Source organism: Epargyreus clarus, unplaced genomic scaffold (assembly GCF_041222505.1).
Source record: "Epargyreus clarus isolate Ecla_fem2 unplaced genomic scaffold, WU_Ecla_fem_2.2 ptg000014l, whole genome shotgun sequence".
Lineage (NCBI taxonomy): Eukaryota > Metazoa > Arthropoda > Insecta > Lepidoptera > Hesperiidae > Epargyreus > Epargyreus clarus.
This window is the reverse complement of record NW_027332222.1, coordinates 4,620,447-4,634,048: the sequence shown is the minus strand read 5'-3', so window position 1 is coordinate 4,634,048 and position 13,602 is coordinate 4,620,447. Positions and strand designations below refer to the sequence as shown.

At 35.1% G+C, this 13,602-nt stretch overlaps 1 protein-coding gene across 1 annotated transcript; it reads right to left on the bottom strand.

The window, feature by feature from the left end:
* Positions 1–45: 45 nt before the first annotated feature.
* Jhbp16 (Juvenile hormone binding protein 16) lies at positions 46–9,407 on the bottom strand. Its single transcript, XM_073079545.1, has 6 exons — positions 9,125–9,407; positions 2,499–2,591; positions 1,840–1,987; positions 1,447–1,525; positions 1,054–1,234; positions 46–389 (listed from the first exon to the last, which is right to left on the bottom strand). The coding sequence occupies exons 1-6, from the start codon at positions 9,213–9,215 to the stop codon at positions 238–240; spliced, it is 744 nt and encodes a 247-aa protein (XP_072935646.1). The 5' UTR covers positions 9,216–9,407; the 3' UTR covers positions 46–237.
* Between the last annotated feature and the right edge of the window lie 4,195 nt (positions 9,408–13,602).

The window sequence follows — 13,602 nt, the reverse complement described above, 5'->3', positions numbered from 1 at the left end:
TCTTACCTGACCTTAGTAATTGAAAAGGTAAAATGATAAACAATATGGACGACTAGTTTTAATAAAATAACACATTTTGCATGTGACATTTTCATAATGATTATTTTGTTGAAAATAAAAATCATTGCAAAATATTGTCTAATAACTTATAAGAAACTTAGAGCTAATAACAGAAACCACTATATTAATATCTGGCACTAATTGTACAACTTAATATTTATGCAAACAACACAAGCATCAGTCTTTTATGAATTCGTCAAGTGGGAAATTGCTGAAGGATTTGCTCAAGATGTCAGTGAAGGCTGTGCTGACCAGGTCGTTGATGAGCGGTCTGATCACCGCGAAGCCCGGCTTCCATGATGCGTTAATCACTCTATCAAGCATACGCTCTGAAAATAAAAAATAAAGTGTTCAGAATCGATATTTCAACAATGAAAATTTTCTCTTATGAGAGGGGGTACAGATGAACTAGTAAAGTCTGAAATTTTTTGAACTAATAAACATGAAGTGATTGTAGTAAAATATAAGCAATTAAATAATTTCGTTCGAATGAATGTTTTCGTTTATAAATTGGTTCAGAAAATTTGACGTTTATTTAAAAAAATATATATAGATTACACTGGTTTGGCTTTGTGGTTCGACTCCGGCGGCACCACATTATAATAACAATGTTGAGCGCTGCTGTATTCTGGTTCGAAAGGTGTGGTAAGGTAGACATACTTTTCCGAGGCTTTCCAGCTTAGTCCTCAGGAGTAGCGGCGCATCTGTGGCCACCTCAGGTAGGAATATCTAATCCTATCTGGGGTTGATTACAGATGTCCATGGGCGGCAGTAGCCACTTACCATCACGTGGACTGCATGCTCATCTGCTACTCCTATTATATAAAAGAAAGAAAAAAATATACAGTCATCGTAGTTATAAAACATTACAAACACCGAGACAGGTGAAACTAATTAATAGCTTGTAATACAGAGCTCAGCAATACCACCACTTCATATTTTGTAACTATTTAAAGTCATGTATCTCTTTAAAAATTAAAATTAGTGTTATACCCAGAATACTCCTTCCTCTAAGGAGGTTGCCCACATGTATGTCCATGTCTCCGATGCGGTCTACTTCCACGTGCACGTCGACTTGGTTCCCGTTGCGTTTGATGCGGGTGGTTTGTGAATAGTCTCGTAGTGTCATGTTCCACCGACCTGAGCGTAGCACCTCGAGGCCAAAGGCTTCACCCTGTATACATTTATTAATTTTAAATTAATTGCAAAAGAAAGTTTTTTATATAAAGAACGGTTTATTAAACCAGCAGTTAGCGATCTTAAGGAAAATAATGTCCAGTGAAACCGTAGAAAATATTTTTTATGTTCATCTTTTACATCAGTATCTTGAAGTGTATATGTAATGTAAATTAAAATGCAGACTATGAAAAATATTATATTACATACCTTAAATTCGTAATCACCACTTAACCATTTAATAGGGAAATATTGTGAATAAATTATTCGTTGGTTGTCCCAATCGGTCCTGAAATAAAAAAAAATGACATGAGCGATTTTTTAATTTTTTAATTTAAAGTGGGATTTTTTCGCTATGCGAACACATCATCCCGTACAAACTAACTATTAAGCAATTCATCTCATAACATTGTATGAAACGATGAATGAGCGATGAATTTTAGTTGTATATAGGTACAATACATATATGAAATTTAGGAATGAATGAAGATACATAAATATTGCATCATGTTGATGATACATTTCTACATCAGAAAACAATTATTTAAAACTAAGGAAAGCGATTCGAAACCACGCAAAACTAACAGTGAAACAGAAACATACTTATATTTGGTGACTGTGGACTCCGACCACCCATGTTCGTAAACATCTCGGAGCGTCAGCGTGTAAGACATACCCACAATGGATCGTGTTTGCTTCACCTCTTTCGCGAAGTGTGGGTCAAAGGGCGCAACTCCCATTTCGGGTATTCCTGAAACACGTTGTTTTTTCTATTCTTTAATGACTTAAAACATGAATAAAACATAGGTGCTTTAATGTTTTGCTTACAAACGTGCTTAATTTTACCATGTAAAGAAAAGTAAAGAGGTAAAGCTTGCCCCTCTACGATGTATAATAAATTAAATTGTAGCGTTGTTAAAAATAAATACATTGCTTTTTAATTGATTAACATTTCTAACTGCAAGGAGAAGGAGAAGGAAGGCCTATGGACATCTGTAATCAACTCCAGATAGGATTAGATATCCTGTGGTCGGCCACCGATGCTCCGCTACCCTGAGGACTAAGCTGGAACGCCTCTGAAAAGTATGTCTCCCTTACCACACCCTTCAAATCAGAACACAGCAGCGTTTAATGCTGTTGCTATGAGACAGAAATAGGTGTGGCGGTGGTGCCGTCGAAGTCGATCCGCAAAGGGTTCTACCACCTACAGTTGCTTTCTATCATTAATAACACGTAGAAACATTATCGTGGAAAACACGTACCTTTCTTAAAATATGGCCTAACTTTGTTTAGTGCTCGTTTAACACACCCATCGAACTCTGATGACCCTCGCTTGCATGTGGAGAATATTTTTTCTGAAAAACAAGTACTTATGGTTAGTTTATTCTAACTCCATTCATTGTTTTTGTATGCTGATTCTAAAACGATTTGGTTGATTTATTTTTTGATTATTAATGCAATATTTGTGTACCAGTGTACCTACATGCAGGTAATATTTCCAGTAATATTTGTTAGGTATTAAAACAACTTAAGAATAATAATGCATTGTCATCCGAACTACATATTATGCATTGCATACAAAATATCAGCTCGTTTGGATACCGAGAAGTGGAAATTTACTTGCAAGTAAATAAAAGGTTGTAATCATATTAATTATGTACTTTTACACAAACAAAATAAATTCTTATTTATTCATATTGGTATGATAAGGAGATGAAATTTATATACCTAAATATCATTATGTAAATTCGTAAGTAGGCTCAATATTTTCAATTTCGCGGCCTTCAGTAGAAATGTAGGTTGTTATTGCCGAAGATTGGCTGTGTTGCGAAAACTGTGTTTAAGATCTGCGGACCGTGTCCATCAAACAATTACTTCTGTGTCTTTTACTTTTTGGCACATATTATCCTACTATCTTATTTTTTATATTCATTTATTTATGTTAATTAGTCAGGAGGGAAGGAAAGCAGATCTCTATATCATAATAAAGTGATAATTAATTTGTAATACGCACATTAATACAAATTATTATGATTTTTTTTTACTTACTATGAAGTATTTAAATGTTTTAGATACGTACTTAGATATTTTATAAATTCTTACAAATTTATTACAAATAAACAATAATAAATTAACATTTGTGATTAATTCAATAAATCAGAAAATCGGTACACAAGTCTGTGGTACAATTATAAATTTTTCCATGGAACACAGTAGGTAATTTATGGGTAAGTGAAGCATAGATTTTAACGAGTAATTGAATAATTACGCATTGAACAATAAAATACCGCAGTTGTTGCGGTTTTTCGTGATGTTAGAGATAATTGGTAATTATTTCATTCCACAATATAGATTTCTATATATGGGAAATAATTACGGGAATTACCTACTATTTAAAGATTAAACACCTAACTGGCTCTCGATTGGGGTTTGCAGCGTCGGTGCAGAGTAAGCAGACCTGAACGACATTTTAGAAAATACATACGCGTGGTAAACCTACGGGGTTGGGGATACCACATGGGAATGGGTGGTCACCTATAGTTAGTGAAAAAAAATCATAAGACCTTCCATGCTGTGGCGGTAACGATTTGCAACTGCAAAATGCAACTGTGACTAACTGGTCATAGTTGTGAGGATTAGGAAACAATGGTAAAATCTTGTCGCAGTTTCAATAGGCTTACTTGACAAACTTGACAGAAAGATCAACGAACCTTTATCCTTATAGGAACAAGTTGAGTTAAAGCCAGATGTAGGACATATATAATGGACGCAGTCATGTTAGTACACAAAATTCAACTGGTAGAATATTATCCTCTAGCTTCACTTATAGCCATAGCTCGAAGATTGAGCTTGAAGACAGTCCAACCTTTTTATAACTATGGTATGATATTATCGAATGTTGCAGCATAATCATCTCTGATTCACTGTGATTCGAATATTTAACTCTTACCTACTCAATAATTTTACGACACATTACAAGAAGAACTCCGACTCTGTTATCAAAAATTCACTTGTGGAGCAAGCACAGAATTAAATTCTAGTAGGTATAGAGCGACTATACTGCCGAATCCGAGAGCCGATTACAAAAAAGTTACTAAATGCCTATCTGGCACGATTGCAGTGGTAGTGTTCATTCCGAGAAAGGGGGAATCTGTAATTAATTCAAATTTACAATATTGCCCAATTTATCTCAAGTGTAGGCAGTAAAGTAGAGAGATTTTTGTATTTATCCACCTATACGAGTGTATCAGGTGCTCTGACCGAACTTGACCCTGTTTGGACGTTAATATTGCAACAAAATTGTGCACTATTCGGTACGTAGCATTCAAATGGACCGTAAAATTGTCGTTCACTACTTAACACTGATAAGTGCGAAATGAAATACGCGCGAAGACTTTGCAACGCGTTTAGATATATTTCGTTAAACATTTTTCGTTATTTGTTACATACTTTTATTCACAAAGAATTTGATTAAAGTGAGGGAACCTATTATCTCTTGTTGTTATTGAAGAATTTAACCTGTCCAAAATTTAAGAAATTAAGAATTAATTTGGAGATTTTTATTCCTAAGAATCTCCAAAATGCGAAAAAGGAAACAATTTGCATTCAGGTGAGTTACACAGACGATTATAACATCGATTATACACAAAAACAAATCTGCAAATTGCAATCAATGCAAGCAATTACATAACTATATCGCCGTTTCAGTATTTGCATCATTGACTAGTTATTTCAAACGATGCCTCGGGTGTAGTGTCAGGTATATTGGGATTTGATGGAGCAATATTATATTACACTAACTTGCAACACGAATTAAAGTTCCAGTAAGATCAAGGAAACGTAGTGTGATGTCATTAACATGTTAATGTAAGTTGTCTTGTTTACATAAGACTGTATGTAAGATTTAATGTTTAAGTATGTTGTGGGGATTCAAAATTTAAATTTTGAATGTCCGCAGTATACACACTTACATAAACTTTCCGCAGGTCTCACGTAGAGTGTTTCCCCCCAATTTTTTAATAGTAGTATTCGAGTTTAAGTATCCTTGATTTGCAACAATAAAGATAATTATATGTTATGAGATCATCTAGATTAGTTCGTTTGAAGTCTGTCTGTAATAGTTTAGTGTATAGTAACGTTCAAAATAGTGTATACATTTGATTATAAGGTATCTAGAAATGTTTTTATAGCTTGTAGTTAACTAAAATATTGCAAATTTTTACCAACTTTTTTATTAAGTTTTATGATGGTGATGTTAATAAAATCAAATATTTTGTTGTTTGTGCTATTTTCAACAAAAGGTTGACTTGTAAAATTTCAAATGTTGTGCCATTTATCACGTGACAGCTATAAAGATATTAACAAGCAAGTGACATTATTGTCTGAAAGGCTCTTTGTATGGTGCATTGTAAGTGCGTCGGAACAAGCATACGCAATCCGTATGTTTGTAAACATTGGACAATGGTTCACAGTTGACAGTGGCGGCAAAATAAAAAAGCAAATTCTCAACTCATTTGGTCCAGTAGTTTCGCACCAAATTGGCTGTGACAGACGGACGGCCTGACGCACGAGTGATCCTGCATGGGTTCTATTTTTTACGGAACTCAAAAATAGGAGGCCGTGGAATTAGAAATACCTATAAAAATTGCAACCAAGAATCCTTAATTATGAGTTTTCAGTTATTTTATATTGGACAAATAAAAATTTAAAGGATCATGGATTTTATACCTATTTAACTTCAACATATAGGGTTCACAAGAAATAAAGGTGTCAATTTAAGCTCTATAGGCTAAGTCATAGGCTTCACAAAGGGTTGTACCACCTTCAAAAGTTTGTTTGTAAAAATACATAGATATAGCAACACTATTTTGGTCTATTGGTTTGAGGTAAATAGAGCCATGCGTTGTTTGTTATGGTTGGGTAAGGTGTGAAAACGATTAAGCGTTCTTGAAAATGTCCAAAGTTTATTTGACAATTGCGTATCTATATTTAATCGTATTTTTTAGTCAAGAAAAGCTATTGGTATTGCATGAATTGTCATGCGTCTATTTTAATTTTTAATCCAGAAATTCTAGATAGGTATTTCGTGAGTAAACATAATGTGATAGAGACGGTACTAGAGTCCTTTGTAATTACGTTAGATCTTGTATAAAATGATTAGGTATGAACCTGAAAGAATCCAGCACTATCCCGTAGGTATATCAAGTATTGGCTAAGAAACAAGATATTAATATTATTATTATTATTTTTTAAAATATACATAAAATTTGAACTTTGGAAATTACAGTTATTTTTTAGTTTTTGCTCACTGTATTGTATATTTATAATGTGGATCTTCCAAACTATAAATCTTCATTTAAAAAGTTCCGTACAATATGCAGAGTATCTATGGAGCATTTATGGAGCAGTTGGTGCAGTAAAACTATGGAGGTTAACCGCTCCATAGATAGATAAAGGTGGCATGATGTACTTAATCCGAGGACAGTGGTTGTTATTTTAATTACTTGAAGCCAATAACGTTTTGCAGATATCTAAAACTATTTGGAATAAAAATAAATTTTGACTATGTAAAAAGAAAGAAAGAATATGTAAAAAATAAGTTAAATAATTGAAGTTCATTCACTTTTCTCACACGCAGGCACCGAACTAAGTCAAGGTTGGAATTTTCATGGATTACAATATTATAGACACTTATTGTTATAATTGTTAACCGCAAAATTGCAAAATTTCTATTTCACTTGAGAACTGATGACTATCGTGATATATCTATTATCTTCGAGATTTTATGTGAAGTTATGATCTATTGTTTCCGTTAAACAATTCATAATTTTATAAAAAGGACGATTAATTATAATGTATTATTTCGTAAATGACTATTAAAGTTTAACATTCAAATTTTTAATTTTGTGCACTTATGATTATGATGAAATCGCATTCATGGAAGAATTTTAAAGTATTCATTTAAGGTTAATAGGTAAAGATTGAAGTCCTTGGGAACCGGTTTTCACGAAGAAATTGTGTCAAGATAAATGAGATTCTTATAGAATCCACATCTGTTATCTTCTGCAATTAGAAAGGAGTTGTGGGTGATAACGATAAAGTCGACACGCCACCTTTTTGTATTTCCGATTAAACATATGATTTAAAATCGCTGGACATGGGTACATAAAAAATACGCGATGAATAGATAACGTATCTTCTTTGGAAAGTCTGTTAATAACTTCTCTTCTTTGGGAAGTCATAAAATAGAAAGCAAGACCTTTACGTTGCTTCTGACACACGGGCAATGCCGTCAGTCGAAGCACAAAATATTAACGATCTTTTTCAAATCGATTTAGGGCTTCGAATTTTTAAGTTCACCGCTACCAATTAGTGTGCTTATCCGAACGAATAAAAGGTCCTCACCTTTAGTGCGATGAAGGTCTCATTAATTATATCTGACGCAATTCTATGGGTTACAAAATCATGGGTGCCGTATGATGCGCAAGAACATCTCCGTATGCGTTACTGTTGCGTTTACGTTGCGGCATCTGCGTTTCATAAACATATCGAGGCTAACGACTATAGTAATGTTTTTCTATCTGGCTTTAGAGGTGGTCGATCGGTTGGCAACATTATGGCTTTTGTGCAATATAATGGAATATGGCAGCAGCAGCACATAGCCGAGTTTGAACTCGACTACTCATTCCGAGGGTTCAAAGTTCAAATCACAGGCACCTCTGAATTAACGTTAAGTACGTATTATAAATTAATTAATCAATTGTCACTTACTATAACGGCGTAGGAAAAGATCGCGAGGCGATCGCGAGGATGCATATACGTGAATGTCATTAAGGTAATTATCATCAAGCAATAAATCCGACTGCATAAAAATAATTAAGTGAAAAGCATAAAAATAATTTAGAGAAATCTAACGAGAACTCATATTTTATGTGCTAAGGAAATAGACATACCTACATACATACGTTCCAAAAACGCTGACTAAAATCCGCAGTCGTCGAGTAAAAGTGTGTCTAAATTCAAAGCGTGTCTAGTATATGAATACAGGTATCTTTACCGGAACATTAAAGTCGTAATGAGTCCGATCGCCAGTTAATTACCGTAATTGCATAATCGGCTCATAACCAAAAGCTGACTTTTGGTTTATGTAACCGTCTGTAAGCTGCACGGCGACCCACATTCTACCCTCGAAACAAGGTTAGCGGGTTTGACAAATTGCAGGAGTTGTTGCGAAGATCCTATTTCCTTTACCTACCTACTTGTATTTAAAGGCATTAAAGTCTATCAAATTCTAAATGGTAAAATCTATGAATATCTTGGCAATATTTTTGAACGTTTAATATAATAGAATTTTAGAATTGTATTTTTCAGAGTTATGTGCGGTTTAGAAATTAATTATTATTTGCTTAAATGGTGAAGGAAAACATCATCATAACCTACGTGCCTGAAAGTCCTAAAAAAAGTTCTGAAAGTTGTGTGACCGTTCGTGCCGTGGACTATGGCTTAAACCCTCGCAGTGTCGTGTTTTGTTTTAAGGGTTTCATGAGGAATACGCGAGGAATTTCAACCAAGATTACCTATGGGGTTGATCTGCAGCCTACCCGTAGGACTCCTATTTAGTATTGATGGCTTTTTTTACAATTATAACAAAAAGTATATTTGAGATCCCTACAATAAGCCCTTTAATTTCACATGCCTCATAATACAGTTTGCAAAACTTTCTTTTTCAATACATTTGGTTCAGTAGTTTCAGAGCAAATTGGCTGTGATCTTAGATAATTAACCAACTAATTATCTAAGGCTGTGATAGATGGACACACACAAGTGATCCTATTATTTTTTTATCTGAATTTTCTGTAATGAAAATGAAATTAAAATACGAACTTACCTATTTCGACGGCTTCTTTCTCAGAATTAGTAAATTGTAAACAACACAACACAAATGCACTTACACTAACTAAATTACTGATAAGACGCATTTTGAATGATTACCGATGATACAATTAATAGCCCTTTTTAACCGACTTTAAAAATGTTCTCTTTAAACTCTATTAAATATAAGCTAATATAAATTACGAAGCTGAATTATTTTTTGTTTTTAAGTTTCTGTAGTTGTTTTTTATTTTTTTGGTCTTACTATACGTAGTATGAGGTCCGTCAGTGCGGTATGAATGCTGGCCGGTCAGAGGAGGGCCGCGAAAGTCCTCCTACCAAGCCATCGTTGCGACAGCTTTACGGCAAAGTCGAGGTTCACTAGTTAGCTCCTTATGCTTTGCTTGTGTGCGTCCTTGTTCCTTCAAACTAAATGTTTTAATGCAAAATAAATTTTATATTTCATTATATTTTTTAATAATTGAAAAATTGATTCGTAAATAATTTTGAGTTTCATTCTTACTTCACTTCACTAAGTTTGAATTTCATCCTTTTTATATAAGAAGAGTTATATAATTTATTTTTATTCACAGTATATGTACCTACTCAATTACGTAAATAAATTGTATTACTTTGTATATGTTAGCAGTGGGATTTTCCTATAGAAAATTACTTATTTTACGAGATGTTAAACCGACTGAGGTAATTGTATTGGAATTACACATCCCTAGATGGTAACGTTTAAACATGACGGAGGCTTACTTATCCGAAACGTTTCAACTTAGTCCTCTGGGGTAGTAACACATTTGTGGGTGACAGATATCCATGGGCGGCAATAGCCACTTACTACCAATTGGACTACATGCTCGTTTGCTACTTCTATTAGTCTTGGGCGTAATAATTCACAACTGGGATCGCTCAATCTCGTTCGCGGCTCCTAAACGAACTAGTTCGCTCTTTTAGTTCGTCTACTCCAGCTGCTTACCGAAAAGTTGGGAACTGAAGAACAAATGAACTAAAAGAGTCAAAGATCTGCCTTTTTTGAGTCAAGTTGTAGATTTGAATTTTGTATATTATGTGACGAGATTAAGGAATGCATGAATTAAAAGAATTGAGCGCTAAAACGCGCTTTCGGTTACCGCCATTTTTTCACTTGTTTAGTTAGGAGCTAACGAACTTGTCCCTGTAGTTCCGGGACCAGAATAGGGCTACGGCATCCTCTGCCTGTCGTAAGAGGCGACTAAAAGGGGGCTTCCCGGGTTGCGGGCGGCAAGAGTGGGAGCTCGAAACGCCCGGCCAGCGGCCCCGGGAAGGACGACGGTATGTGAGGTCGCATACCGTCGTACGCACCAGATGGTGTGATGACCGTCCAGCTCACCTGGGCGGAGCCCGACGGGGCGACGCGCTAAGAAGACTCCGGTTGCGTTCCTTTGGAGATCCCGGAGCCCTCTACGCAGCGCAGAGGACGGCCACCGGGGAGGTTTTAGTGCAGTAAAAATCTCACATAACCCGGCGTCGTTCTTACGTTGTCGGGTACCTTTTGAAGGTTTCCCCCTCGATAACAAAAAAAAAACAAACAAAGGAAAGGGAACGAACTATGGAGCGGGAAATCGGGGATCTAGTTCGCGTAGTTCATCTGTGGGAGCGCTCTTCCGAACTAGTTCGTTTGCGAATTACACAAGACTAACTTCTATATAAAAAACTTTATTTACAAACAGACTGAGATTTTTGTTTGTAGCACGAAATAACATTGAGGTACAATTCGGAACATAGCTTGCTAAATACGTAGTTATATATGAATACATGTCAATATTTGTAAACATACCCGTGTGACTGTGGTGTGAAATAAAATGTTAATTGGAATTTCGTCAACAATTTGGCAATGATATAGCACTGAATGAATGTATGTATGGTTAGAACTTTTTCGATTTTAAAACTTTTATGAAGTTTATTTTTTGTTTATATATAGGTAAGTGTATTTTTCTTCTTTATCTTTTTTTTGGGAAATTGATGTATCAAATAAAATGACGAATACTTTCTCTATTAATTTCATTTGTGAACATTTCAGGGTCGGCTATAAGTGTGTACCCTGGGGACCCCTGAGGACTAGACATTACGCAAGACATGCAATTGCCCAGAGTGCTATAAGAGTAATAAGGAGGGCGGCAAAATTAAGCGCAGTTGGACAAAGTAAAAGTTACTATACGGATTTAATTAACTTATCGCTAGCAAAAACTTGTTCGCGCTTCTTCTTTTAGAATAAATGTTGATTTCTTTCACTTATTTCTATAGAGAGTAGTCAATTCAATTTCCACCTCGGACAATACAAATGCTTATGGCATTGCTCATGAGCCACGACTGTAAGGTTCATTGTAAAGGGCGGCATGTTATTATTTTTTGCCCACAGCGACTTGATAGTTGGACCAGGGTCTGACACCGCCCACACGTTACCAGTATATAAGTGGAATCTTCGTGCGAAATGTAAGATTGCATGTACATATTTGCATTTGATTCGATACGAGTCGTTTTTTTTTAGCAAGATGTGAAAGCAAGGTGGTAGAACTCTTTACGGTTCGACTCCAAAGGCATGATCGCCACATCTTATTCTGCTTGATAACAGCACCATTCAGCGCGGTTGCGTTCATTACCCTTACCATGAGTTTTAACGTTTTGACAAATATGACTGTTTTGGTATTTGTTTACGTATTGCCCATACAATTCCCAATCAGCGCCCCTAGCGGATTGTATCAGAACTATAGTGTCAGTAACGTAACATTAAATGTCTAAATTGACAAAATGGCGCTTTATGTTTTGTCTCTCTTTTTTGCGAACATGTGAGGCAAACAAAAAGACTTGAGCACTTACTTATTGTTACAGTAGTAGTATTTGCTCAGTCTATTAAAGCAAACGGAACAGAATAATGGATTGAGTAAACGTAACATAAAATTGTGGAATGTTTGAAAACGCATGGTAAGGGTACTGTTGCGAAGGATATGGTAAGGTAGATATACTTATCGGAGTTACAACTAAGTCCTTAGGGGTAGCAACGTATCTGTGTCCGACCTTAGGTAGGATTTTTCAGGGGCAGTAGCCACTAACCATCACGTGGACTGCATACTCATTCCCACTTGTAGTATTTAAAAAAAGTAACATTTAAATGAAAAATCGCAATGGAACAAAATTACAGGGTTATTTAGGACGGAAATGCAGGTACACAAAAGATATGTTTCTAAGTATTTAGGTGGCTTTGCCTTCATCGGTGTTATTCTATAGAGATACTCGAATAATACAATAGGTTGCTTTATTACATTGTGTTACTTCGCAGCTGTCCATCATACGCTATTCCCATTGAAGTTACAAGGAAGGTTGCATAAGTGTCATCATGCAAGTCATCTTTGTATGCGATTATGAAACTTGTAACATTATCGGTCGATTGTAACATACTTGTAACATAGTTCGATAGGTCAAATTTCCCATAAGTCAATGGACAGTTACCCTTATAATAATTGATCTATTTAACGATCTTGTTTTTGACCAAAGACATTGTCCAATTTCGAATTTGACGAGCAAAACATTAGATAGATTGATTTTTAATAAGTAATTGTCATGAGGTGGGTTACTTAAATATCCAATTGTTATTTTATAAAATCTTTAAAATAATTGAGTTAGAACTATTTTCACTAAGTTAATTCTATTAATTTTTCACATTTATGTTAACGCTTTTGTCACAAGTAACTTTAGCTAATTTTATCGCTAGGAGCTACATATTTCACACAATACAAAACAAAGGTTTTGGAAATTATTTTATTTGTTATTATTTTTTATTGTATCCCTTCCATTGTTATTATTTTCTTTTGTATGTTGTAACTTGTATAGCATGTAAAATAAATGGTTTCTTTCTTTCTTTCAAATTAATAGAATTGGAAATGGCTGGAAACTACCAGCCTACCTTAGAGCTACCGAACCTGCTATCTACGGGGATATTGATGATGTGTGCTTTAGATAGAGTGGAATAAAGAGCAAAGAGTAATTAATAGTTATTGTTGAATAGACTGCCTCAGCTTTTGTATGATAACTGCTACTGATACTGCATCCTCTCATTGTTGCCTCTCTGTAAATTATTAAATTAAGGTTTCTTGCTGCAATGTTATGGTTGAGTCTTCTAATTCTATTCGTTATCTGTCTTTTTGGTTGAGATGTGTATAACTGCGTTGGTTATAAATTATCTTATTTAATTAAATCTTATTTAGCGAACATACATGTCCAGATATTGTCTAACTTAACAAATGATTATTATCTGCGTGGCGGAGCGGTCACCATACCGGTCTGACACGCAAAGAGGCCAGGGTTCGATCTCCGGCCAGACAGATATCTGAATGATGAATTTAGATATCTGTTATGGGTCTAGGTGTTAGTGTATTCGTCCCTGTGTGATCCTAGTGTGGGGCTGTGAGTGTATAAAGCCTTCGCCTTCGTTTTCCTATTATATCAAAA

Coding starts and splice junctions, on each gene's coding strand:
- Jhbp16 (XM_073079545.1), bottom strand. CDS start 9,215: ATGCGTCTTATCAGTAATTTAGTTAGTGTAAGTGCATTTGTGTTGTGT. Junction 2,592..9,124: donor GAAAGAAGCCGTCGAAATAG/GTAAGTTCGTAT, acceptor CTTGTTTTTCAG/AAAAAATATTCTCCACATGC. Junction 390..1,053: donor TAGAGGAAGGAGTATTCTGG/GTATAACACTAA, acceptor TTTTATTTTCAG/AGCGTATGCTTGATAGAGTG.